The sequence below is a fragment of the Bubalus bubalis genome, chromosome 1, assembly GCF_019923935.1.
Source record: "Bubalus bubalis isolate 160015118507 breed Murrah chromosome 1, NDDB_SH_1, whole genome shotgun sequence".
NCBI classification, from domain to species: domain Eukaryota; kingdom Metazoa; phylum Chordata; class Mammalia; order Artiodactyla; family Bovidae; genus Bubalus; species Bubalus bubalis.
Window position 1 is genome coordinate 123,447,692 of NC_059157.1, and position 26,839 is coordinate 123,474,530.

The 26,839-nt window shown below is 39.0% G+C and overlaps 1 protein-coding gene across 4 annotated transcripts in view; it reads right to left on the reverse strand.

Moving 5' to 3' along the window:
* The window catches only part of TPRG1 (tumor protein p63 regulated 1), a 239,388-nt gene that overhangs the window by 73,650 nt on the left and 138,899 nt on the right, over positions 1–26,839 (reverse strand). For all 4 annotated transcript variants that reach the window (XM_044943647.2, XM_044943648.2, XM_006068957.4 and 1 more), the window contains one exon: positions 17,148–17,324. In XM_044943647.2, coding sequence (XP_044799582.2) covers positions 17,148–17,324 — 177 coding nt within the window. The remainder of the gene's footprint in view (positions 1–17,147; positions 17,325–26,839) is intronic.

Here is a 26,839-nt window from a genome sequence, read left to right on the forward strand (position 1 = left end):
CAAGAACTCACATGAACTTCATAGGCCTCTTAGTTTGGAGCCAAATGCCATAGCATCAAGAGTCACATCTGATCTTATCCCCCAAATCTGTTTCCATCATCACTAATAAATCCTTGTGTTTATATAATACCTTTCCTCAAAAAGCCTCGAGCAATTTATGAACATTATCACATTACACAATAAGTAATTATCCTAAGAGATAAGTGGGCAATTTGATTCATTTTATACACTTGAATCAGAACCATTTCCCAGCAGTACCAGAAACAGTCCCACAGTTTAGAGCAAGGGCTTTCAAACTAGTTTTAACTCTGAACCTCTCTAGGGAATGCCTGCCAATGCAAGTGACAGATACCAGTTGAATTACTCTAACTCTTCCAAATGCCATAAGCTCACCAGCATCTAAATTTGAAAGTCATCTCCACATTGGTGTCCCTTGGGCCCTCTTGTTGACTTGTTTATAGTTCCACAGAGGTACCAGGCTCTTTCTGTCTCTCTCCTTTACATGAACTATTCTCTCCCTGGACCACTCTCCATAACCTCCTTCACCTTGTCGCCTTCAGTCCCAGTTTCAGAAGCCCTCCCTCAGAGAATCCTTCCTTCATCTTTACCCTCCAATTGAGATCTAAATCCTCTAATAAAGGTCCTGATCACCTTCACGTGGAAGGCTGCTTGTTCAACAGCCTCCAGTGTCCACCTCTTGACTTGCTTGCCCTCAGGTGACAGCCACCACTTGAGTGTGAGCTGGACTTAGTGACTTGCCTCTATTGAATACAACATGGTGAGGAACTGTCCCTTCCAAGATGAGGTTACTTAAACATGGTAGTGTCTATCTTGCTCAGTCTCTCATGTTCCTTCTCACTCTTTACCTTGTCCCCTGTAAGAAAGACCAGCAGCCATGTATGTTGTCAGTAGTCTCAGAGAAAGGCTCACACGGCAGGAACCCATCTCTCTGGCCATCCGCCAGTGAGGACTTGAGCCTGCAGACAACCACTCGAGTGAGCTTGACATGCCATGGCCCCAGTGGTCTGAACCACAGGACCCAGCTAAGGCACACCCATACTCCTCACCCAGAAACAGAGAAATAATAAGTGATTTTTATGTAATGCTACCAAGTTTCGAGGTGAGTTGTTACACATCAGTCTATAATTCACACAACCCATATATCTCTTCTTCAAAGCACTTTCACTCTTGTAATTTTCTATGTAACAGTATGATGATTTGACTGCCCCCTTGACTGTGAACTCCATGAAGGCAGAAACTCTCTCTTTAGCACAAGGGCATCACAGTGCCCAGCCTAGCAACAGGTAATGCCAAGTGCTCAGTAAATGTCAACGGTGCAAACAGTTTGTTCCAACCATTGACTTTTCCCTGCTTGAGTAGCCAAGCAGCCACCCTAGATAATAAACATGGAGAGTGTCTTCCAATTGCAGGCTCACAGCCCTTCCCTCTCTCCACCTCCCATACCAAGAACACCCAATTTGTCCATCACATGCCAGAGATTCTACTGCAGCCAAGTCTTCACATCCATGCCCTCCTTTTCATATCTACTGGCCCAGTTCAGGTTATTATAATTTCCCAACTCTACCCTCAGAGAATCTAAACATCTCTCCCTTAGCTGGCCCCCTTTTCCAAGTTTCTGTCTCCTTCAAACCACCTCTTATATTGTTGCTCCCTCCTTAACTTCCCAAAGAAAAATGCCAATCATTTTATCTCTTCTCCTAAAACCTTCATCATCTCAGAGCTTAAGATGACTAAAACCTAAACACCTCATATTAAAAATATCAGATAATATCACTAACATGTGGAATCCTTAAAAAAAAGGGGGGGTACAAATGAACTTATTTACAAAACAGAATTAAAATCACAGATGTAGAAAACAAATTTATGATTACTAGGGGTAAGAGGGGGAGAAATAAATTGGGAGATTGGGCTTGACATATAATATACATATATGTGTGTGTGTGTATATATATATATATACTGTGTGATGCTTAATCACTTCAGTCATGTCCGACTCTTTGTAACCCTATGGACTATAGCCCACCTGACTTCTCTGTCCATGGAATTCTTCAGGCAAGAATACTGGAGTGGGTTGCCATTTCCCTCTCCAGGGGATCTTCCTGACCTAGGGATTGAATCTTTGTCTTTTTCATCTCCTTGCATTGGCAGGCAGGTTCTTTACCTGGGAAGACTACCATATATGCACTACTATATATAAAATAGATAACTAATAACAACCTGCTGTATAGTAAAGGAGACTCTACTCGATACTCTGTAATAACCTATAAGGGAAAAGAATTCAAAAAATGAATATATGTGTACGTATAACTATTTCACTTTGCTGTACACATAAAACTAATGCAACATTGTAAATCAACTATACTCCAACAAAAATTTTTTAAATAAAAATAAACACCTCATATCATTATCCAAAACCATTCGAAAACTTCCACCGTACCTTCTTAACAGCTGGGACCCTGCCCCACAGGAGACCTGGCAAGATCACGCTAGTTGGGCATTTGTCTGCTGATGCCTGGACAACTCCTCACTATCTCTCTGCCCAAATTCTGCTCATCCTATAAAGACCTGCTCAGGGTCCACCTTCCCTCTAAGACCTTCCCATATCTCCCAGGAGAAATTCTCTCCCCCTCTCCTGTGCCCACAGCGCTATTGGCTTTTCACTGCAGCACTAATCAAAGCCTGGTTAAAACATTAGTGCGTATGTGTGTCCGCGTCCTATGAGATCATAAACATCCTGGGGACAGAATCCAGGTCTTGTCACCTTGTCATCATGCCTGCCACATGGCCGGAGCTCAGGAAGGACTTGTTGAATGTAATCGAATTACTACTTGGAAACAACATACATTTAGGGAGCCACTTTTTACTTTCAAACTGCTACTGGGAGGGCAGATGAGTAAATCAGTGACTTTTTCTTTCTTTTTTTTTAAGCAGAGACCACAAACCACCTTTGAAGCCAAGAAAAAGATGTGATTGGAGGGAAATGAATCGCTATGTTTAATCCTCCACTGAGTTTGGATAAACAACAAAGTGCCAGCTTCCACCAGATCATTTCTTTTTAATTAAAAGTTAACCAGATTCTTTTGGAGCACTCAGTTTTCTGGTCAAGTCAACAAAAAGCTACCAGTGCCATCCACTCCCTCCCTTCCCCTGTCCTCCACCCCCACTCCTAGAGTTAGGCAACCCTTGGGGGCAGCAAACACTTCAGCTGTTTGCTCTGCGCTCATAATTAGATTGTCTAGACAGGAGATGTTGCTGGAGCAATAGGAAACTATTTCACAAGGTGTTCTGCAGAACCACACTTATAACAGTGATTAGGATGCACTGACAGACGCGAAGCCAGCAGAATCGGCCTGGGCCATGAGCCGGCTTCCCCCAGAGCAGAGGAGAGGCCCTTTGAAGCCCTTGTCTGAGAAAGAGATGCCAAATTAGGACCCTGGGGGCATGGAGCGGCTCACTGGTCTTTGGATCCAAAGGAGCAAGACTGAGGTGATGGGGTAACGTCTGGAATGCCCTCCTCTCTAGTCCCTTCTCCTGCTATACTAAGTCAACAGTGGGCAGCTCCCAGCCCTTGTTTTCACAGCATCTCTACAGACAGTATGAGGGGTGACCACATCCAGCAATTCCCAGCACAATGCAAATTTTTAGCAGCATGGAGAGAGAAATGTGCAATGCCTACTCTTGCAAGGAGGCATTTCTTGGCCTGACCGTCCCCCTCAGGTTTTGTTGGCATGTCAATGTGACAGCAATAATATTTTCTAGCAGAAAATCTTTTGGAGACATTTTTCATAGGAGTAATTGATTAGGTAAAATCATTCAGCCCTCTAAGATGAATGACTTTGGGAAAATTGCTTCATCGATAGAATACCACAAAGCACAGGATTTCAAGACCAAAAGGAAAAAAGAGCCAAAAATTTTTCAGAGATTTAGGAACAAATTGAGAGTTTGGGATTAACATATACACACTCTGGTGGTGATTTAGTCGCTAAGTCATGTCCGACTCTTGCAACCCTATGGACTGGGGCCTCCCAGGCTCCTCTGTCCATGGGATTCTCCAGGCAAGAATCCTGGAATGGGTTGCCATTTCCTTCTCCAGGGGATTTTCCTGACCCAGGGATCAAACTCAGGTCTACTGCATTGCAGGCAGATTCTCTACTGACTGAGCTATGAGGGAAGCCCTCATATACACACTACTATATGTATATAAAATAGATAAGCAATAAGGACCTACTATATAGCACAGGTCACTATAGTCAGTATTTTGTAAAAACCTATAAGGGAAAATCATCTGAAAAAGAATGTGTGTATGTGTGTGTGTGTGTGTGTGTGTGAATATATATATATATATATATGAATCACTTTGATATATACCTGAAACTAACACAACATTGAAAATCAGCTACACCTCATTAAAAAAAAAAAAAATCTGAAACATTTGTAAGTGAGGAAACTGAAATTTAGCAAGGGGAGACTTTTTTGATTAAGAAAGTAGATCAGGACCCAGATTCCTGAACCCTAAACCAGTGTCTTTCTCCCAAACTTATTATAGAAGCTCACATCCTTCAAGTGCTTATTACACACCACATATTTTTCTAAACATTCTATATGTATTATCTCATTTAATCCTTAACATAGACTGAGATAGATGCTATTACCCTCACCAGTTTCCAAGTGAAGAGACTGAGGCACAGATTGTAGTGTGACTTGCTCTAGGCCACCCAGAGCAGATTTGGCTCCCAGGTAGCCTGACTCCAGAACCTACTCTCTAAGCCCTCAGTTCAGTTCAGTCGCTCAGTTGTGTCCGACTCTTTGCAACCCCATGAACTGCGGCACGCCAGGCCTCCCTGTCCATCACCAACTCCCGGAGTTCACTCAAACTCATGTCCATTGAGTCAGTGATGCCATCCAGCCATCTTATTATCTGTCGTCCCCTTCTCCTCCTGTCCCCAATCCCTCCCAGCATCAGAGTCTTTTCCAATGAGTCAACTCTTCGCATGAGGTGGCCAAAGTACTGGAGTTTCAGCTTTAGCATCATTCCTTCCAAAGAACACCCAAGACTGATCTCCTTTAGAATGGACTGGTTGGATCTCCTTGCAGTCCAAGGGACTCTAAACCCCAGGCTATCTAAACTCTTAACTCCTCATTACAGACTTCAGATAGGAATAAAGGTCATGACATGGAGGCCATTTATTCACAAAAATTACAGTGCATTTGATAGCCAGTAGGAATTATCTGCCTGACAAAGGATTTGAGATTAGAGGATCTCATGTTTCAGACCTCATCATGGGCTTCCCAGGTGGTGCTAGTGGTAAAGAACCTGCCTGCCCATGCAGGAGATGTAAGAGATGTGGGTTCAATCCCTGGGTCAGGAAGATCCTCTCTAGAAGAGCATGGCAACTCACTCCAGTATTCCTTCATGGAGAATCCCATGGACAGAGGATTCTGGAGGGCTACAGTCCATAGGGTCCCACCAAGTTGAACATGACTGAAGCAACTAAGTGCACACACACACACACATCATGTACCTACATGTTAACATACAAGTCACTTGACCACTCAGTTTCCTCATCATTATCTCTTGTGGGCATATTTTTTTTAATGGGAGCATTGTTAAGTAAATGTGGATCTTTAGAACTCTTTTAGTAACAATTATTTTAATACTTTACAATTTACAAAACACTTTCACATCCACCATTTAAATCTATAGTAACCTGTGAGTTAAGACTGACATGGAGTTTTATAATTGACATCTTATAGATAGGAAATTGAGAGCCCAGGAATTCAAGTGAATTGTCTAAATTCAGACAGTAAGAAAATTGTTGCTGTTAAGATTGGTCATGGTTTAACCTTATGGTTAATTTCATAGAAATGGAGTCTTCCTCTCCCTCCTCCACTTTTCTAACAGGTTACAGATACAAGATTATGAAAATTAAATTTTAATTAAAATCTGGGAATGAATCCAATTATGATAGAAATAAGATGTAGTGTTCTCATCTCAGATAAGAGACAATAAGCTCTGCACTAGTACAAGAAGCTATGTACTAGCAACTGGTTAAGGCAGTTACCCTGTAAGATAAGCCAGGCCTTTTGCCATTTCCTGGTTTTCTGTCTGATGAATGCTCTAATCTAAAGAATATCTTCCTTCATCTCACACATAAATGATCTTTAGCCTCTAGTTGTCTCTTCCCATCACCCTCTCACTTCACATTAAGCCAAAGGCAAAACAGTGACTAAAACAAAACAACTCTGTTTTGTAAGCACCAGTATAAGGGATATGCTGGCACATGTTCTGCTAAGTTCCAAAAGACCTCTCCGTGGCTTAAGAGAAGAAGCTATATTAACAAGAGACGCTGTCTTCACCCAGAGGAATAGACAAGAGGAAAGGAAAGGAGAGAGGATAAAAAATACAGAGGCAAGATCAAAGGGAAAGAACCAGGGGTGGAAAGAGAAGGCAGGGGATGGAAGGGGAGGGGGGGGAATTGGGAGGCGGGGATAGAAAAAAAAAGGGATCAAACATTATTTATTAAAAGAAAGGCACACTGAACAGGAAGTTGGAAGAATTGATTTTGAAACCCAACTCTAATATTAAATAGCTGCTGGTGCCTGAATCTCTGCTTACCTCTCCTGGTCTCACTTCTCTCATCTCTAAAATGCATTCAGTTTGTACTATTTATTCTTGGTGTTGAAGGTCAAATGGTACAGGGGAGGTAAGAGCTCTTGGTAAATAAACAATGTCAGTATTACCATCTACATCCTTCTCCAGGGGATCTTCCCAACCCAGGGATCAAATCTGGGTCTCTTGCATTGCAGGCAGATTCTTTACTATCTGAGTCACCGGGGAAGCCCACTAATGTTAAGTCATTTGCATTTTCTTATAACAAAACAATTTGCTCACTCTGTTTAGGCTTTCCTCTGGAGCCAGTTTAAGATTATTTAGCAGCTGATTTTCTCTTGCCTCTTCCTCCTTTTCCTGCCAGGTACTGGCTGACCTCTGACTTAAATTAGTAACAATGTCCAGTCAAGAAGGGCCAACTGACTTGGAAATAAAAGTAACAATCAAATTAATCTACTTAGCTCCATTCTAACAAAAACTTGTATCTGGGGAAAAAAATCAGAACTTGTTAACACCTGATATCTCTGAGGCATATTGTAAAGTACTTCCAAACCATCTCATCAGAACTCTGCAATAAAGCTATTAATGAAGCAAAGTGACAGTATGAATGACTTTTTGATAGATGAGGAAACAAAGTTAACTGTTGTAAAATCAGATCTGAAATCCAGCACTCTACCCCTAGTCCAGAACTCTACCATGGATGTTTGCTAAAAAACCGAGCAGAACTTTAAAAACTACCCCTTCATCACACTGTTTCTACCCCAGGGTCCCAGAGAAAGACCTTTAACTTGCATGCCAGCTGCTGGCACAAGCTTTCTTACTCTAACCCCAGAATGAAAAGTCTGAATAAAAATCCACAAATTAATTAAGAAGGCTGGAATTACACCAACTTTCTATAGTAATAATTGTATGCCTTACAGGAAATCAAATAAAACATGCCATAAAAAATGAAATTTGTCTGAGAAGACTAATGAAAGAAGGGAGCTGAAGGATGAGAAAATGTGAGAAGAGTATGAATATGTAGATTTCTTATGTTTCACAATGGAGATTTAGTATACACTGATGAAAATGGCATACCAAGTAGAAGCATACTTTTTCATAAACATAATATAACTAATAATGGTAATTTTAAGCAACTTTAAAAATGAATGATAGATATTGAAATCACACAGAGTCTGTTCTTTTGTCACTGTGGAATTATGTTAGAAACCAATATAAAAAGATATCTTAAAATGACCATCAAATTCTTGCACCTGGTCTTATGAACTGGATATGTTTCAGTGTCTCCTAGTTTATAGTCTATGAGAACTTGAATAGAATTTTTATCCTACTGAGGTGCGAAAATTGTATAAATCTTAATTATATTGAATTGGTTCATAGTGTTTTCCAGGTCTACTATATCCTTTGACTTTTTCTGTCTATTCATTCTATTAATTTTTGAGAGTTTTATATTGAAACTTCAACTAAAAATCTTAATTTTTCTACTTAAAAAAGTAATTGTAATCTATAGTGGAACTACCTCTGCCTTGTTCTGTATTTTCCAGGTCTCTTGTAAATGTGTTAGCATATTTTCATAATTTAAAAAGCATTTGTAAAAAAAAATGATAGGGATGAGTTTATTATTGAGAAGCAAACAGATAATATTCAAAAAAGATAGAATTAAGAATGCTATGTTATAGTCAGTAGTAGAAAAAAAGTCACTTATAGTCACTAGTAGAAAAAAGCTATAAACTTTCTTGCTTAAAGAAAAATACACTCAATGGAAAGCAAAGGAAATACAGAAAATATGGTAATATATTTAGAAAAATACAATAATACAAAAATCAAGATGGCAGAACTAAGACTGTAATGGTCATATTAATATGTATAAATGGGTTAATCTTATCAATTAAAAGAAAAGACCCTCAGGTTGGATAACAAAGTAAAATTCAATTATATGTTGCATACAAGAACACATCAAAAAATTAACCCCAAAAATTTAAAGTAAAAATTAGGCAGAAATATATGAAGAAAATTCAAACAAAATGGTCATAAGCTTTACTACACTCAGCAGACAAGATCAAAAACAAGGAAAAAATTAAAGGAAATAAATTTAATAATGAAAAGATTGTAATCTAAAATAAGGATTCAACATCTATAAATGGTCCTACATCAAACAAGACAACACAAACATTCATAATATAAAAACACAAAGTAAAAAAAACAAAAAAGAAGAATTGTAATTAAGGAAAATTTAATTCCTCTCAGTCTATGACAGATCAAGTGGCCAAAAAATTGACTAATAAATAATAGGCAAAGACAGAAAAAACACAAATAGTATAATGATAATGGATATATAGAAGCAATTTATCAAATTCTATACACAAAAAAAGCAGAGACTGCACAGTCAAGTATTTATGAAATGTTGATATAAATTAAGTATTGAAATGTAAAAATATTTAGTAAATCCCAAAGAGTAGAAATAATAGAGAAGACATTTTCTAAACAGTGTAATAAAACTGGGAATTTATAGCATAACTCAAGGGAGTAGGCACATGATAGTCAAACTTCTGAAAGTTAAAGATCAAGGAAACATTTGAAAGCATTTAGAGAATATATAGAGCAATAGCAGTTCAAATGATTGTGGACTTCTCTTCAGAAATTATGGAGGCCAGAAAACAGTGGAACATCTCAAGAATGTTGAAAGAAAAAAAAATGTCAAGTTGGAATCCTCTAACTAAAAAAAATACTCCTTAAGAATAAAGGCTAAACAAAGATTCTCCCCACCCCTCAAAAAATAAGAATTTTTTTTCATAGTAAATTACATTACAAAGAAATGCTAAAAAGTAATTCTTCCTGTATAAGTAAAATGACATCAAAGAGAAACTGAATCTTCTGGAACAAATAAAGAGCATAAGAACTGAAAACATGCATAAATATAAAAGATAATTTTGTTTTCTAATTTCTTTGAAATACATATGATTTCTTAAAGCAAAATTTATAGTATTATCCTTTTGGGTTTGAAATTCAATAAAAGTAATATGCATGAGAACTGCAACATAAAAGGCAATGAGGAGGGGATGAAGAAATAAAAAATAGAAGAGGGAGACTGAAAACAAGTTAAAGTAGCCTTAACTTCAATCATATCAAAATTCCATAAAATGTGAAGGGACTAAACACTCCAACTAAAAGGCAGAGACTATCACAACAGATTAAAAGTATGACCCAATTTTGTGATCTCAAAAAGAAAAGCATTCTAAATATGAAGAGAGAAAGAAAATAAATGAAAAAACTTATACTAAGCAAAAGTAAACATAAAATGATAGTGTCAATAGTAATAAGAGATATAAAGTAGAGTACTAGAGAGAATATTGTCAGAGATAGAAAATAACATTTCATAATTAAAACAGGTCAATTCATCAAAAAGACATACCAATCATGAATGTGCATTAATCTAACATGGACTCTTAAAATGCATGAAGCAAAAAAAAAAAAAATTAAAGATACAAGAGAAAATCCCACAATAAGAGCAGATTTTTAACACTCTTCTTTCAGTTCAGTTCAGGTGCTCAGTTGTGTCCAACCCAGTGCGACCCTAAGGACCATAGCACTCCAGGCCTACCTGTCCATCACTATATCCTGGAGTTTACCCAAACTCATGTTCATTGAGTTGGTGATGCCATCCAACCATCTCATCCTCTGTCATCCCCTTCTCCTCCTGCACTCAATCTTTCCCAACATCAGGTTCTTCTCAAATGAGTCAACTCTTCACATCAGGTAGCCAAAGAATTGGAGTTTCAGCTTCAACATCAGTCTTTCCAATGAACATTCAGGACTGATCTCCTATAGGATGGACTGGTTGGATCTCCTTGCAGTCCAAGGGACTCTCAAGAGTCTTCTCCAACACCACAGTTCAAAAGCATCAATTCTTTGGTGCTCAGCTTTCTTTTAGTCCAACTCTCATATCCATATATGACTCCTGGGAAAACTATAGCCTTGACTAGACAGACCTTTGTTGGCAAAATAATGTCTCTGCTTTCTAATATGCTGTCTAGGTGGGTCATAGCTTTTCTTCCAAAGAGTAAGCATCTTTTAATTTCATGGCTGTAGTCACCATCTGCAGTGATTTTGGAGCCCAGAAAAATAAAGTCTGACACTGTTTTCACTGTTTCCCCATCTATTTGCCATGAAGTGATGGGGCCAGATGCCATGATCTTAATTTTCTGAATGTTGAGTTTTAAGCCAATTTTTTCACTCTCCTCTTTCATTTTCATCATGAAGCTCTTTAGTCCTTCTTTGCTTTCTGCTATAAGGGTGGTGTCATCTGCATATCTGAGGTTATTGATATTTCTCCCAGCACTCTTAATTCCAGCTTGTGCTTCATCCAGCCCAGCATTTCTCATGATGTACTCTGCATATAAGTTAAATAAGCAGGGTGACAATATACAGCCTTGATGTACTCCTTTCCGTATTTGGAAACAGTCTGTTGCTTCATGTCCAGTTCTAACTGTTGCTTCCTGACCTTCATACAGATTTCTCAAGAGGCCGGTCAGGTGGTCTGGTATTCCCATCTCTTGAAGAATTTTCTGCGGTTTATTGTGATCCACATAGTCAAAGGCTTTGGCATAGTCAATAAAGCAGAGATAGAAGTTTTTCTAGAACTCTCTTGCTTTTTCGATGATCCAGCAGATGTTGGCAATTTGATCTCTGGTTCCTCTGCCTTTTCTAAAACCAGCTTGAACATCTGGAAGTTCACAGTTCACATATTGCTGAAGCCTGGCTTGGAGAATTTTGAGCATTACTTTACTAGTGTGTGAGATGAGTGCAATTGTGCAGTAGTTTGAGCATTCTTTGGCATTGCCTTTCTTTGGGATTGGAATGAAAACTGACCATTTCCAGTCCTGTGGCCACTGCTGAGTTTTCCAAATTTGCTGGCATATTGAGTGCAGCACTTTCACAGCATCATCTTTCAGGATTTAAAAAGCTCTACTGGAATTCCATCACCTCCACTAGCTTTGTTGGTAGTGATGCTTCCTAAGGTCCACTTGACTTCGCATTCTAGGATGTCTGGCTCTAGGTGAGTGGTCACACCATCATGATTATCTGGGTCATGAAGATCTTTTTTGTACAGTTATTCTGTGTATTCTTGCTACCTCTTCTTAATATCTTCTACCTCTGCTAGGTCCATACCATTTCTGTCCTTTATTGAGCCCATCTTTGCATGAAATGTTCCTTTGGTATCTCTAATTTTCTTGAAGATGTCTCTAGTCTTTCCCATTCTACTGTTTTCCTCTATTTCTTTGCATTGATCGCTGAAGAAGGCTTTCTTATCTCTTCTTGCTATTCTTTGGAACTCTGCATTCAGATGTTTATATCTTTCCTTTTCTCCTTTGCTTTTTGCTTCTCTTCTTTTCACAGCTATTTCTAAGGCCTCCTCAGACAACCATTTTGCTTTTTTGCATTTCTTTTCTATGGGGATGGTCTTGATCCCTGTCTCCTGCACAATGTCACGACCCTCCGTCTATAGTTCATCACACACTCTATCTATCAGATCTAGTCTCTTAAATCTATTTCTCACATCCACTGTATAATCATAAGGAATTTGATTTAGGTGAAATTTGAATGGTCTAGTTGTTTTCCCTACTTTCTTCAATTTAAGTCTGAATTTGGCAATAAAACACTGCAGTGCATTTAAAAGAATTAAAGTCAAAGACACTATGTTCTCTAAATTAAAATTCAATAATATTAAAATATTAAGAAATCTAAAAATATTTGGAAATTTGTCAATATGACTTCTAAAGTATCTTTGTGTCAAAGGAGAAATCACAAGAAAAATTATAAAATATTTCTAAGTGAATGATAGTATAAGCACAACATAGCCAAATCTGTGAGATGTAGTAAAAGCAGCTATTAGAAGGAAATTTATTAATTTAATTGATGCTTTTGAACTGTGGTGTTGGAGAAGACTCTTGAGAGTCCCTTGGACTGCAAGGAGATCCAGTCAGTCTGATTTCCTAAAGGAGATCAGTCCTGGGTGTTCATTGGAAGGACTGATGTTGAGGCTGAAATTCCAATACTTTGGCCACCTGATGCGAAGAGCTGACTCACTTGAAAAGACCCTGATGCCGAGAAAGATTGAGGGCTGGAGGAGAAGGGGACGACAGAGGATGAGATGAGATGGTTGGATGGCATCACCGACTCAATGGACAGGGATTTGGGTAGACTCCAGGAGTTGGTGATGGACAGGGAGGCCTGGCATGCTGTGGTTCATGGGGTTGCAAAGAGTCGGACACAACTGAGCAACTAAACTGAACTAAACTGAACTGAAATGCTCACATTATAAAAGAAGAAAAGCCTAAAATAAATGTTTTGGGTTTCAAATTAAAAAGTTAAAAAATAAAGTAAACCAAAAGTAAGAAAAAAGAAAAAAGTAGAGGAAAAAATAAAACAGTAAAAATCAATTAGAAATCAAGCAATCATGATAATTGGCAAAGTGAAAAGCATATTCTTATTAAAAGCAACAAAATCAATAGATTCATTCACAGAAAGAAAACAGAGACTGCAGATCACTGATATCAGGAAAGAAGACATTAAAGGGATAATAATGGAATAGTAACAACTTTTAGCCTTTAAATGAAACACCTTAAACAATAAATACCTGGAAAAATACAATTTACCAAAATTACCATAGAAGGAAAAATAGGAGTAACTCAGTATTTATAAAACAAAGTAATTTAGTATCTAAAACTGTCCCACAAAGAAATCTCAGGCCAGGAAAACTTCCCTTGTAAATTTCAACAAACATTCAGGGAAGAGATAACACCACTTATATATAAAGTCTTTTAGAAAATAGAAGAGAAGGGAACACTTTCCAGCTTCTTTTATGGGACCAGCATAATCTAAATACTTGGCAAAGACATCTAAAAGAATGAAAATAATAGACTAATATCCTCATGAACATAGACACAAAACTTCTTAATAAAATATTAGCAAACTGAATTCAATAACATATAGAAAGGGTAGTACACTATAACTAAATGTGTTTATCTTAAGACTGAATAGCTGATTTAATATTTGAAAATCCTATTAACAACAGAATTTTTAAAAATTAAGTAAGCTCATGGAGAAATAAATATGTGTGAATAAATAAATTCTTTAAAAATGAAGATTAATAAGATGGGAGTAACTAGCAGATATTAAAATGGTAATAAAGTGCTTTAATAATTAAAAAGCATTTTGCAGTCTAATAAAGAAATAAGTGAAATGGATAACTCAGAATAAACACAAATATACATGGTAAAATACAATATTTATTGATAAAGGGGAGAACTGAATAAATGATGTTGAGAAATCTAGTCTGCCATCTGGATAAAGAAATAAAGTTGATGGCTTATCTTTTTCCTTACTTAAGATAAATTCCAGATGAAACATAAATTTAAGTATTTTTAAAAATAAAATTCCTTGGTGATCCAGTAGCTAAGACTCCATGTTCTCAATACAGGGAGCCCAGGTCTGAACTCTGGTCATGGAAGTAGATCCTATATGCCACAACTAAAGATCTCACATGCCACAGTGAAGATCGAAGATCCTGCATGCTTCAACTAAAGACCCAGTGCAGTCAAATAAATAAACAAATAAATATTTTCAAAAAAATTTATAAAAACAATAGAAAAAAACTTGGAAATATATTTTGTAATTTCAGTGGTAGAGAAAACCTTTCTCAAAAAAGACATAAACTTAGAAACTTGGAAGAATGATACATTTAACAACCTAAAACTCAAATACAGTAAATACAGCATTAGAAAGTTAAAAGAAATATGATAAATGGGAAAAAATATTTGCAATAATATATGGCAGAAACAGGACCAAGTTCCTTCATATATTAAGATCTCTTATAAATCAATTTTAAAAGATCAATGTTTCAATAGGAAAAAAAAAATGTAGTATGGCCAAAAATAGGCAGTTGACAGAAATATAGATAAAACTATTTTCTTTTTTTTTTTAATTTTATTTTATTTTTAAACTTTACATAACTGTATAGTTTTGCCAAATATCAAAATGAATCCGCCACAGGTATACATGTGTTCCCCATCCTGAACCCTCCTCCCTCCTCCCTCCCCATTCCATCCCTCTGGGTCGTCCCAGTGCACCAGCCCCAAACATCCAGTATCGTGCATCAAACCTGGACTGGCAACTCATTTCATACATGATATTTTACATGTTTCAATGCCATTCTCCCAAATCTTCCCACCCTCTCCCTCTCTCATAGAGTCCATAAGACTGTTCTATACATCAGTGTCTCTTTTGCTGTCTCGTACACAGGGTTATTGTTACCATCTTTCTAAATTCCATATATATGCGTTAGTATACTGTATTGGTGTTTTTCTTTCTGGCTTACTTCACTCTGTATAATAGGCTCCAGTTTCATCCACCTCATTAGAACTGATTCAAATGTATTCTTTTAATGGCTGAATAATACTCCATTGTGTATATGTACCACAGCTTTCTTATCCATTCATCTGCTGATGGACATCTAGGTTGCTTCCATGTCCTGGCTATTATAAACAGTGCTGCAATGAACATTGGGGTACACGTGTCTCTTTCCCTTCTGGTTTCCTCAGTGTGTATGCCCAGCAGTACTATTTTCTAACATAAGAGAAACATCTTCAACTTCCTTCAAATTCTAGTGATGGAAATTAAAATAAAAATATTTTTCTTCATCTCACTGGCTAAGAAAGAGCTTCATAAAACACAATTTTGTTGAGAGTACATGAGAAAGGATTCATACTTATGGGAGCATAACCAGCTGTCGCCTGTTTAGAAGGCAATTCAGCAGCATCTATCATTAAAATTCACAGGAATTTTGTCCTAATATTTCCACTTGTGAAAATTTACATTACAAATATATTTGCATATTTATGCAAATCCTGTTGTTGTTGCTGTCATCAGAGATCACACAGACTGTAGCCCACCAGGCTCCTTTGTCCATAGGATTTTCCGGGCAAGAATACTGGAGTGGGTTGCCATTTTCTTCTTCAGGAGATCTTCCCAACCCAGGGATTGAACCCTAGTTTCCTGCATTGGCAGGCAGGTTCTTTACCACTGAGCCACTAGGGAAGCCCATAGCTTTGCTTGTAGTAGAAAAGATTGAATGGCCATTAATATGGGGCTAGATAAATAGATTGAACTTGAAATTGAATATTTTGTAATATTAAAAAGACTGAAGTTAATCCTTCCATGATTATATAATAGTGTCTCCAAGGTATATCTTTGGGTAAAATAGCTTGAAACAAAGTATTTTATGGTATGTGTACGCATTGTAAAATAATTTGGGATAAATATTTGCATTGATAAATATTATAAATATACAAAAACATACATATATGCATGAAAGACAATTTTATCCTTGTATATTTACAGACTATTTCTCAAAGGGGAAGAAAAAAACATGAAACTGTTGATTATCTCCTATGGAGATAATTCTGGAAAACTTAAGGTTTGGGATAGGAGAGAGATGCTGACAGTAACTAATTTTTATGACATTTAAATATATGTTTACAATATGCATATGATATTGAAAAATCCACCAGTTCAAAAAGTTAGTGAACTGAATCAATTGTTTCTAGCGTCCATGAAAAGAAATAAAAAATAAGACTTTGATATGATATTCTTTATGAAAAGAAAACCAATCACTTGATCAATCTATGCCTTTTTTCAGTATTTTAGATTTTTCAGTTCTTACTACATACTAGGCCCAATAACCAGGTACTTAAAGAACAATAATGACAATAATCAAAGATATGTGCCCTCAAAGAACTTACAGTTCAGAGGAAGATGGCTATCCTCCGGCTCAGACTTCAAATGTTGAAGAAATTCAGTTCCTTCTGAGCCCATCTCAAGAATTTACTCAGCTCAGCATCCTCTGCCGTAAACCTCATCAGGTCTCCTGGTAACTGTCAGTATCTCCAAGAGAGCTGGTGTCCCCTCCACTAAATCTCTAAAGAGACTTCTTTCAAGAAGTGCTATTAGCTCTCATGGGTTCTGTCCATTACGCTTTAGAGAATAATTTAATTTCCTAGAGGCATTTCACTTTTTCCCACCTTCATTTCTTTGACTTCTCTCTTCCTTCTGCTTGGCATATTCTTAAGCTTTTGTTCTTCTGTGACCAACTCCTACCCCAAGTCAAATACTGCAAGTGCTTCTCCAGGAAAGCTTTTCTGATCTCTGTCATATGAACTAGGTCAGTAACATTTCTTCCATGTTCCTGCAGCTCTTTCCACTTTACATTCAACCATTCACTTGTCAGGTACTCATAGTAAAGTACTATGAGAGTTGTGAAATGTTAAAATTGTATCCAGATGTATGAACATCTGACATAGAGTAGGAACTCAGGATTGTTTGATAAATTCAACTACAGCTTCCCTGTTCTCCCCTGGTTTCTCCCAGGTTACGGTACTGAACTGAACTTTGTGATTGTTTTTCCTGCATGCCCCACCCCCACTGCACCACTTTCCCAAGTCTAAGACATCACACTCACTTGTCCAGTGACATCGCAGGGAAGGAAAACTTGCCCAGGCAGATGCGATAGATAGCACTCAGGGGAATCCATTGCAGCTGCACACAGCAGAGCATGATGAAGTCATATTTGCAAATTAAGAGAGTCTTATCTGTGATCAGCAAAATCCTCTCCTTCTCATTGTTCCAGTGGTCGATCCTGTGAAAATCACCACAGAGAAGAAAAGTCAATGGCATAATCTTTCCAAATAAATCATCTTCACTGAAACATCTCTACTAACACAAAAAAATGATGAGGTTTATCACCTTGGAAGAAAGAGGAGTTGAAGAAAGTCATCCTCTCTCTCTCTCTCGTTCTGGCCCCATGACCAAGGAAGGAGGGAGGTCGAGGATCACAGGAAAATGTTTTATGCCCGCAGAGCTCAGAGATGATTATCCTTGACAGGTTCCATCAGGGGAATAGCAAGATTGTATCACATTGGCAGTCAACTGATTCATGCTCCTCCACATCTTCCCAGTTCTCTAGAAAACCTTCATGGAGCCCATCTTTCTCAAAGGACACGAAAAATACCTCTTAATTTCAACTCAATCTGGACGATTAAGCATTGGTTTATGCTAATCTTCAAAGGTCAAATTGCTGAATGAAGATAAAATGGAGACTTGAATTTAGGTTCACTGACTCCCGCCAAAGCTATTCCATCATACTGAGCTCATTTTATCATTTTCCTGTGGTGGAAATACAGTGAAATGAGTGAAAATGATTCTTACGAGCCAAAGACAAAGCAGACACTAGGTAAGTGTTTACTGAGTTGACTTGTTTCAGATTTCAGAGTCTTTCAGGGTATGCAATGAAATATTCTGAGACTTAAGAATCTATTCAACAGAGAGAACAGTAAAGAGTGAAAGCAATGACTTATTTTTAAAAAGTGGGCATGATCTGAAATTCCTCTCACCCACAGCATTTGCTCTCTTTCTGCTACAGCCTTTGTATATAGCACTGCGTGACCTGTATTATAACTTTTTCAGTGCATATTTTATCTTCCTAAGGAACTGGAAAGGATGACTGGGCTTCCTTGGTGGCTCAGATGTTAAAGAATCTGCCTGAAATGCAAGAGACCCAGGTTCAATCCCTACATTGGGAAGGTCCCCTGGAGAATGGAATTCCTACTCACTCCAGTATTTTTGCTTGGAGAGTTCCACAGACAGAGAAGCCTGACAGGCTACAGGTCATGAGGTCACAAAGAGTCGGACACAACTGAGCGACTGACACTTACATTTTACTTTCAAGAGAGTGAAAAGAATGATCTGTGATTGATTCATATATGAATTCCCACTACAAATCATCAATCTAATGTAAAGACTAAGACTTGTCACCCTGTTCCCATCCATTCTCACACAAAACCTCAGTGCTATTCTTAAAATACAAAAGGAGTGATGCTACTTCCCTGTTGACTTTATTAAATGGCACCCTTTCAATTTCAGGATCAAATCCAATGGTCTGGCGTCTGCCCAGCACCATCTTATAGCAGGCTGAGAAAACTCAATGTCCAAGTCATGTTTTGAATGCCTCATTCAAAGATTTCTTAAACTCCTGTGTAAACTTGTATTCCCATTACATTTTTTCAAAGCATTCTGATCCATTTTCGTTTTCAGATCTTACCATCATTTGTAAGAAGGAATGATACAGAAGAGGTTTAGTAACTGATACCATGTGAACCTGGACAAGTCAGAACAGACACCGAAGTACAGAGACTAGGGCAATTCCAGTGATTATGGTCCAAGAACCATCCCTATGTATGTGTGTGTGTGCACGCACGCATACACACACACACACTCCATGAGGGCAGAGACTGTACAGGGCTATTTACTCTGTTCCTGTCAAATAGTCTTCAATAAATAAATATCTGTTGTGATAACTGATTGCCAATCGTAAGTCTTTTGGAGGCCTTTGGGTTGGCTGAGTGTGGGGGTGAAAACATCCAGCTCTACTAATGACAAGCTTTGTAAGACTGGACATTGAGCCTGTCTGTAGCTCACATTTCTTGTCTGTGAGATGGAGACAGTACCAGTACTGATCTCATAAGTTTGGGGAGAGGATTCAGCGCGAACTTCTCAATCAGTGGTTTGTAAAGGAGCTGTTGCTATTTTTGGCAGGGAAACGGTAACCCACTGCGGCATTCTTGCCTGGGAAATTTCATGGACAGAGGAGCCTGGCAGGCTACAGTCCACGGGGTCACAAAGAGTCAGACACGCCTGAGTGACTTACACACGTAAGTGACTAGGTGACCTTGAGTAACCCAGTATATGCCCTTCCTCAATATAGTTCAAAGACAGGCAAGACAAAGTTAGGAGTTAAATCAATGGGGGGAGGAACAGAAGGATACATGAAGAAGAGAAAAGGGGAGGTGAAGGAGGAAGAAATATTGAGAAACAGACATAGAAAGAAAGAACCATGAGGCTGTGGCCTTGTTATATTCTGGCCATTATGCACGTACAAGTGTTAGCTTTGCATCTCCCCACCACCCTTGGAAGAAGGTCACACCTGAAGTCATTCAGCTAGAATATGGAGGTAGAGTTAGTGATATAGAGTCAAGAGATCTGGTTTAAATCTTGGTCCTATGGCTTCCATCCACTCCAACAATGTTACAAGACTCTACTTCACCAAGAGAAGAGAGAAGTCTCGATAATCTGTTTAACACTCTGTCTTAGACAGAAAAAGATGAGGATTCTGAAATGTTTTATCAGCTATCTACATAAATTTCTCTAAATAGATTGTATCAACTTAGCAGCAAGTTATAAGCTGTGCCTAATAAACCAAGCTTGTTTTTAGTCTAAAATATCCTCAGATTTTGGTTGAAGGTTTTACTGAAAATGTCAGCACTCCATAATGAGATTTATTTTAAAAGGTAAAGGATGGATTCAGGGGGAAAAAAAAGAGAGTTCTTTTTAGGAACACAGAGTGCTCTGCTGTGACACAGACTCTGCATAATTTTCATGTTGGGAAAGTTGGAATCCAAGTAAACACACAGGCTTATAAATAGTTTGGGGCCACCATCTCTAGCTTCTGGGTGGTATATTTATTTATTTAGACTTCAATCACACCTTTTCTTCCCAAAGAACTCTTGGAGAAAACACTGAATTTTATATTCCTAGTATTAATGTAATTTAAGTTTGGTGGTAATGTTCAAAACAAATATAGGAGTAAGAATATCAATAATGATTCTGTGCAATTCATGGAGGATCACAAAGCCCTTGAATATTAATACTTTTGTTTAATCTTCCCAACAATCCTTTGGACTAGATGCTATTAGCTTCATTTTAAAGATAAAAAAACTAAGGTCCAGAGACCATTACAATAAATGACTTGCCCAATGCTTTACACAGAGCAAACAGTAGTTCAAGGACCTGAAATAAGTATGGAGACAGCAAATCCAGGCATAGTGTTAGCTTTCTCCCTGGGACCACGAACACTCAAATAAAGGACTTTTCAGCGTGGTGTACAAGTGTGGTAAAAGCCACCTCTGGAAGAAGCTGATGTGATGGTCTATACCCATCCTGGAATCATTATCTCTGTGAAACAGCATCCGTGACCATCCCCCCCAAACCTTGACTTCTTCCAGCATTCTCTATCTTAGGGGGAAATCCTCCTTAAAGACTCCAAGACTTAGGAGTCTTTTTTTCTCTCATTTCTTCACCTCATATGCTAAGTCCTAAACATTCTACTCCTCAAATACCTCTCAAAACCACTCACTTCTCTCCATCCTACTTTCAACATTCTAATCCACTCTTCCCACATCTCCTGCCTGGACAACTGCAGTTACCTTCTCAGTGGGCTTGGGCTATTAGCCACCTGGACGTGGTTTATCTACACGTTTTAGTTCCTTCCCAGCCTCATCATGATACTGCAATGAGGCAGACCATTTTAAAACAAATTTGGTCTTTACCTCCAAAGACCTTACTCTAACTCTGGCTTCAAATACTTCAATATCTCTCCATGGTTCTTAGGAGAAATGACCAAAAAAAAAAAAAAAAAATCACCTAGTCTGAGGTTCTGCAGTTGGACCTTACCTATTTCTTCAGTGTCATTTCAGGCCAAGTCTCTGCACCCCTTTCTCCGGGATCTTTTTTCAGTTTCCAGGACTCGCCATGCCTGGTCCTACTGAAGGATCTTTGCCTGTGTTATTCCCTCTGCCAGCTATGTTGCTCCTAATCTTCTTTACCTACTGAATGCCTACAGTGCTGAGCTCAATTACTCCTTACTCTGGCAAGCTTTCCCACCTCCATGACCACTTCTCCTGTTTCTAATATGTACTTTCATAAACTTCACATCTATCCTTCCCAGCACTTATCCCAGATGCAATTTCATAGTTATTTCTGTGATTATCTAATTAATGTCAGTCTCCTCTCCTATACTGCAAATGTCACAGAGTCAGATCTTATCATTGTGTCTCCAAAGTAGTAGGCTTCCCCAAAATAGTTCTGGAATGAATTAGTGAAGAAGTAGCAATTCCTTGAGAGAGCAGCACTGCAACACATACATTACCCTATGGAAAACAGATAACCCCTGGGAATTTGCTGTATGACACAGGGAGCTCAAGCGAGTGCCCTGCAACAACCTAGGGGGCTGGGAGGGGGTGGGAGGTGGGAGGGAGGTTCAGGAGGGAGCAGACATGTGTATACCTATGTCTTATTGATGTATGGCAGAACACGCTATTATAAAGCAATTATCCTTCAATAAAAAATTAAAAAATTTTTGGAAAGATTTAACAGTTCTTGTGTAGTACAACCTATATGCTTTGCCTTATGCTGCTTGAAGAATCTCATCCTTTGGTTCACACATCGAAATACTCCCCCATAAAATAGCACATTTCCAAAAAATAATAAACCAGTAATATTGGGAAAATGTTCCTACCAAAAGGATGAGGAAGAGCAGGATACAAAGTAGCACCTTCAGTGTACTTCCAATTTTGTAACAATGAAGACAAAAAAATATGTAGATCAAAATGCGAACACTGATCATTTCTGAGTGGTAGGATTTCAAGTGACTTTCGTTTCTTCTCATGCTTTCATTGATGATGAAAATCACTTAGTTGTGTCCAGCTCTTTGTGACCCCATGGACTGTAGCCTGCCAGACTCCTTTGTCCATGGAATTCTCCAGGCAGGAATACTGGAGCGGGTTGCCACTCCCTTCGCCAGAGGATCTTCCCGACCCAGGGGTTGAACCTGGGTCCCCTGCATTGCAGGTGGATTTTTTACTGTCTCAGCCACCAGGGAGGCCCCATGCTTTCATTAATCAAAGTTTAATTTTTATGATAAATGCTATACTCATATGATAAAAGAGATATATGCTTTTAATTTTCACTGAAATATAGTTGATTAACAACATCGTGTTAGTTTCAGGTATACAGCAAAGTGATTCAGCCACACACACACACACACACATATTTTTACATTCTCCTCCATCATAAGTTACCACAAGATGTTGAGTGTAGTTCCCTGAGCTACACAGCAGGTCTCTGTTGACTATTCATTTTGTGTATAGTACTATGTGTATTTTAATCCCAAACTCTTAATTTATCCCCTTGCCACTATACTCTTTTGTAACCATAAGTTTGTTTTTTATGTCAGTGACCCTATTTCTGTTTTGTAAGTAAGTTCATTTGTATCACTTTTTTCGATTTCACATATAAGTGATAGCATATGATATTTGTCTTTCTCTGACTTACTTCACTTAGTGACATCGCTAGGTTTTATGACAATTTCTAGGTCCATCCATGTTGCTACAAATGGCATTATTTCATTTGTGTGTGTGTGTGTGTGGCTGAGTAATATTAAGATATTTTTTAAAAAATAAGTAAAAATCACCTGTCCTTAAAGTTTTCCTATTAAATTCTGTCTGTTTAATGGTGTCTTCCCCTCAGTTCCCTCACCCCTAGTAGATTGCATCTCTCTCATGGTGCTAGTGATAAAGAACACACGTTTCAATGCAGGAGACATAAGAAATGAAGGTTCAGTCCCTGGGTTGGGAAGATCCCCTGGAGAAGGAAAAGGCAACCCACACCAGTATTCTTGCCTGGAGAATCCCATGGACAGAGGATCCTGGCAGGCTACAGTCCATAGGGTCGAAAAGAGTTGAACACACGCTCTTTAAATACACACAAGCATTTAGCAGTGCCTCAGTTGTGGCCTTAGTCACAGCTTTCTATACTTGTCTTTCCGTTTCCCCCAAACTTGATGGGAGACCCTCTGGTGTAGAGACAGTGACTGAGCCCTGTGTGGGTTCCCTCGCTGTGCCCAGCACAGAGCCAAAGAGAGAGCAAAGTCTTAGCAAATGAGGAGAATGTGGAATAAAAAGCTAGAATCATAAGATTCATCCCCTCAGTGATGAGAGCCTGTCTCTGCTGGCAGTGGATTGGCCACATCCTCCCATCACCGCTGTTCCTCCGCACTAACTGCATTTTCCTTCTGCTGGGGAAGGGGCCCAGACTTCATGGAAACCAAGATCCTAGTTGCTTAGGGAGATTTGCAGTTTCCTGGGACTACAACAGTTTGGCCAGCAGAGGGCAACAGCGAACCAGCAATGACAGGCAGGACCTATCCGAGCAAGCTTCTAGGATCCCCACCGTGTTACTCAAACCATCCCAGATGCCTTGCCAGTGGCCCCTGCCCTATGCCTAACAATACTCTCAGCAGCTCTTTTAGGGCTGTCAGATCAATTTGTTATTTGGAAAAGAGCTTTCTCCCTAAAATATTTTCTTATATTATTCCTTCAAATACATACAATATGCATGCACACAGTTATACACACACATATACACACATACCCAACTCATTAGAGACATCTTCCCAGATATTGAATAGAGTGATTGTACCTGATTTATAAATCAATCTTCTTTCCTGTGTCCTTCCAGCCTCTTAGGATAACCAGCCCTTGAAAGAGGAAGACAGCATCTTGGCTAGTCAGGAATCAGCAACTCAGAAGGAAAACACTAAATCATTCATTCCACACATATTCCCTAGCACCCACTGGGGTTCCAGGCCCTGAAGAGAATCCAATTTGGGTTTGCTATTCAAACACAAACAGATGAAAAATGCATGGCATTGAAGCAAAGCAATTTCCCTCCCCCTGAGTTAAGTGAAGTCTTATAAAACCTTTAGCTAAATAACCCACATGCAATTCTTTCAATCATTTGGTTACTCTCTCCCCAGGCCTCTCCAATTTGTTTAAAATAGGGGACCCTTCAAGTAAACACAGTATTCTAATAAAAACCCGATGTCCACAAACCTTCTCTGTTCCCTTCCCCTGACTTGACTTCCTGTGGTTCATTTTTTTCCCACTATCCCATGCAGCCAGTCATGAACCAGGCCCTGTGCTTAGCTACTTGGAATACTGAGAAACGCATTCAGCTCTTAAATAATACACAGTTCTCCACAATGTTTCAGGGGGAGGAATTGCCTAAGGAAGAGTTCATATGCTGTGAGGAGGCTGGACAATGAGAAGAAAAGTCCACAGACTCAGATGTCTGGATTCTCAGCCCATTGTCCACAGGCATGAGGAGAAGGAACCTCAGGCATCTATTTGATGCCCTTAAAGAAGAGTCTCTTATCAACTTTTCATTCCCTGCTGTTTAGTGAAGGTCTCAGTGTTGGAAAACCACAGGTTGCAAGGTACAGATGATTCTCTGAAGGTGCACAAAAAAGGGTCTCAGGAATATTTAGTCATTTCTTCAATATGTCTTTAACATGTATCCACAATTTTTTTCCCCCTGAGTAAGAGAAGTCCTACCATGAAATTTCATATTGCTCCAACTGATTGCTTCCCTGCTGGCTCAGTGGTAAAGACTCCGCCTGCCAATGCAGGAGGCTCGGGTTCAATCTCTGGTTCGGGAAGATCCCCTGGAGAAGGAAATGGCAGCCCACTCCAGTTTTCTTGCTTGGGCAATCCATGAACAGAGAAGCCTGGCAGGCTATAGTCCATGGGGTCGCAAAAGAGTCAGACACAACTTAGCAACTAAAGAACAACCACCACCACGAGTTGATTGCAGAAAAAAAAGAACAACAATGGTCAATGATTTTCCTGGAAAACAAAGTCTTAAAGATGGGATCCATCATGTTTTATGAAACAAAGAGGAAGCCAACATGACCAAGGCATAGGAAACAAGGAGGAGAGTGGAAGGAGATTTAAGCAGAGGCCACATCATATACAGAAATGATCACAATTTCTTTGCAATTTGTGAATACTTCGTATTTCACCAGGTTTCTCTGGTAGCTCAGACAGTAAAGAATCTGCCTGCAATATGGGAGACCTGGGTTCTATCTCTGGATCGGGAAGATCCCCTGGAGAAGAAAATGGTAACCCACTCCGGTATTCTTGCCTGGAGAATCCCCATGGACAGCGGAGCCTGGTAGGCTACAGTCTGTGTGGTCACAAAGAGTCGGACACGACTGATTGACTAACTCTTTCACATTTAAATGGTTATTATCACCACTCTCCAGGTGGAGGAACCAAGCCCCAATAAAGTAATGTGCATCTAGTACCAATGACAGAGCCATCTGACCCCCAGCCCAGGCCGTGTACACTTCCCCTAGCGGCTTCTGCCACTTACTTTCCCTATCCCACAGGCAAATGTGCCCTCTCTAGCACAGGACAGTCAGTAAGAGGATATTTTAAAAGCCACACAAAGAGAAGACTCTGGGCACACTCCATCCTTCTCTCTTTCCCACACAAGGACCGAAAAGCTGTTGAACAGCTCTGTCTTCCAGGGCACACCAGGCGCTAACAAGAGGCCCACCCCCTGGGGGGCTTCTCTCCTCCCCTCCTCCCCCAAATTTACTTCAGGGGATTCACTTGATCGGAAGCCAAAGAAGCTGGCAGGAGAACAAGGACTAATTCTGAGGAGGCGGCAGAAAGGGAAGAACAGAGGGACAAGATACAACAGATGCTCACATCTTGCCACCTCCATTGTTTTATTCTTTTAAACGGGAGAGATATTTGCTTACTGTATGTATTATTATAGTTTCATCTCCTTGGGTACAGGAGACACAGCCCACATCAGGCAAGTCCAGGAAGAAGAGATGTGTTATAAAAATACTCTGAGGAATCCCACAGAAATTCAAGAACAGGAACCAAAGCACAGTTGGGCTTTAGGAAACCTGGAAAGTCACGAGGAATGAAATTTACTCTCTGGGGAGCTGTCTCATGATGCCTGTGTATCCTTCTCACATCTCATCTGTTTCCAACTGATTGGTGTGCTCCTTCTGCTCACTGTCAATGTTATTTTCCTTTTTAGTTCTACCTTGCCTGTGACCTTTAATTCTATCCTAAGTCCTGACTATACATGAATTTTCAGATCTGCTCTTATAACTACCTGGCTTCTGTAGCCCTAATTCTCCCAGTTCAGACTCTGAAGGTAGGGGGATCTTTAGTCCAGGTTATTCCTTTGGGTCCCACAGCAGCTAACGAGTTTAGCTTCTATTTCTCCAATCAGCTCTGGTCAGGGGCTGAAGTTATGTAGGAGAAAATAGGAATTGCCAATGAGAAACATTTTATTCTTCTTTTCTAGAATTGTTTTAACTATTCTAATTCCTTTGTCTTTCCATAAAAACTTTAGAATAGTTTTATTTATATTTACAAAAATCTTGCTAAGATTGAAAGGAATTATGGTGAATGTGTATGTCAAATTTGTGGAGAATTGACATCTTTGCTACACTGA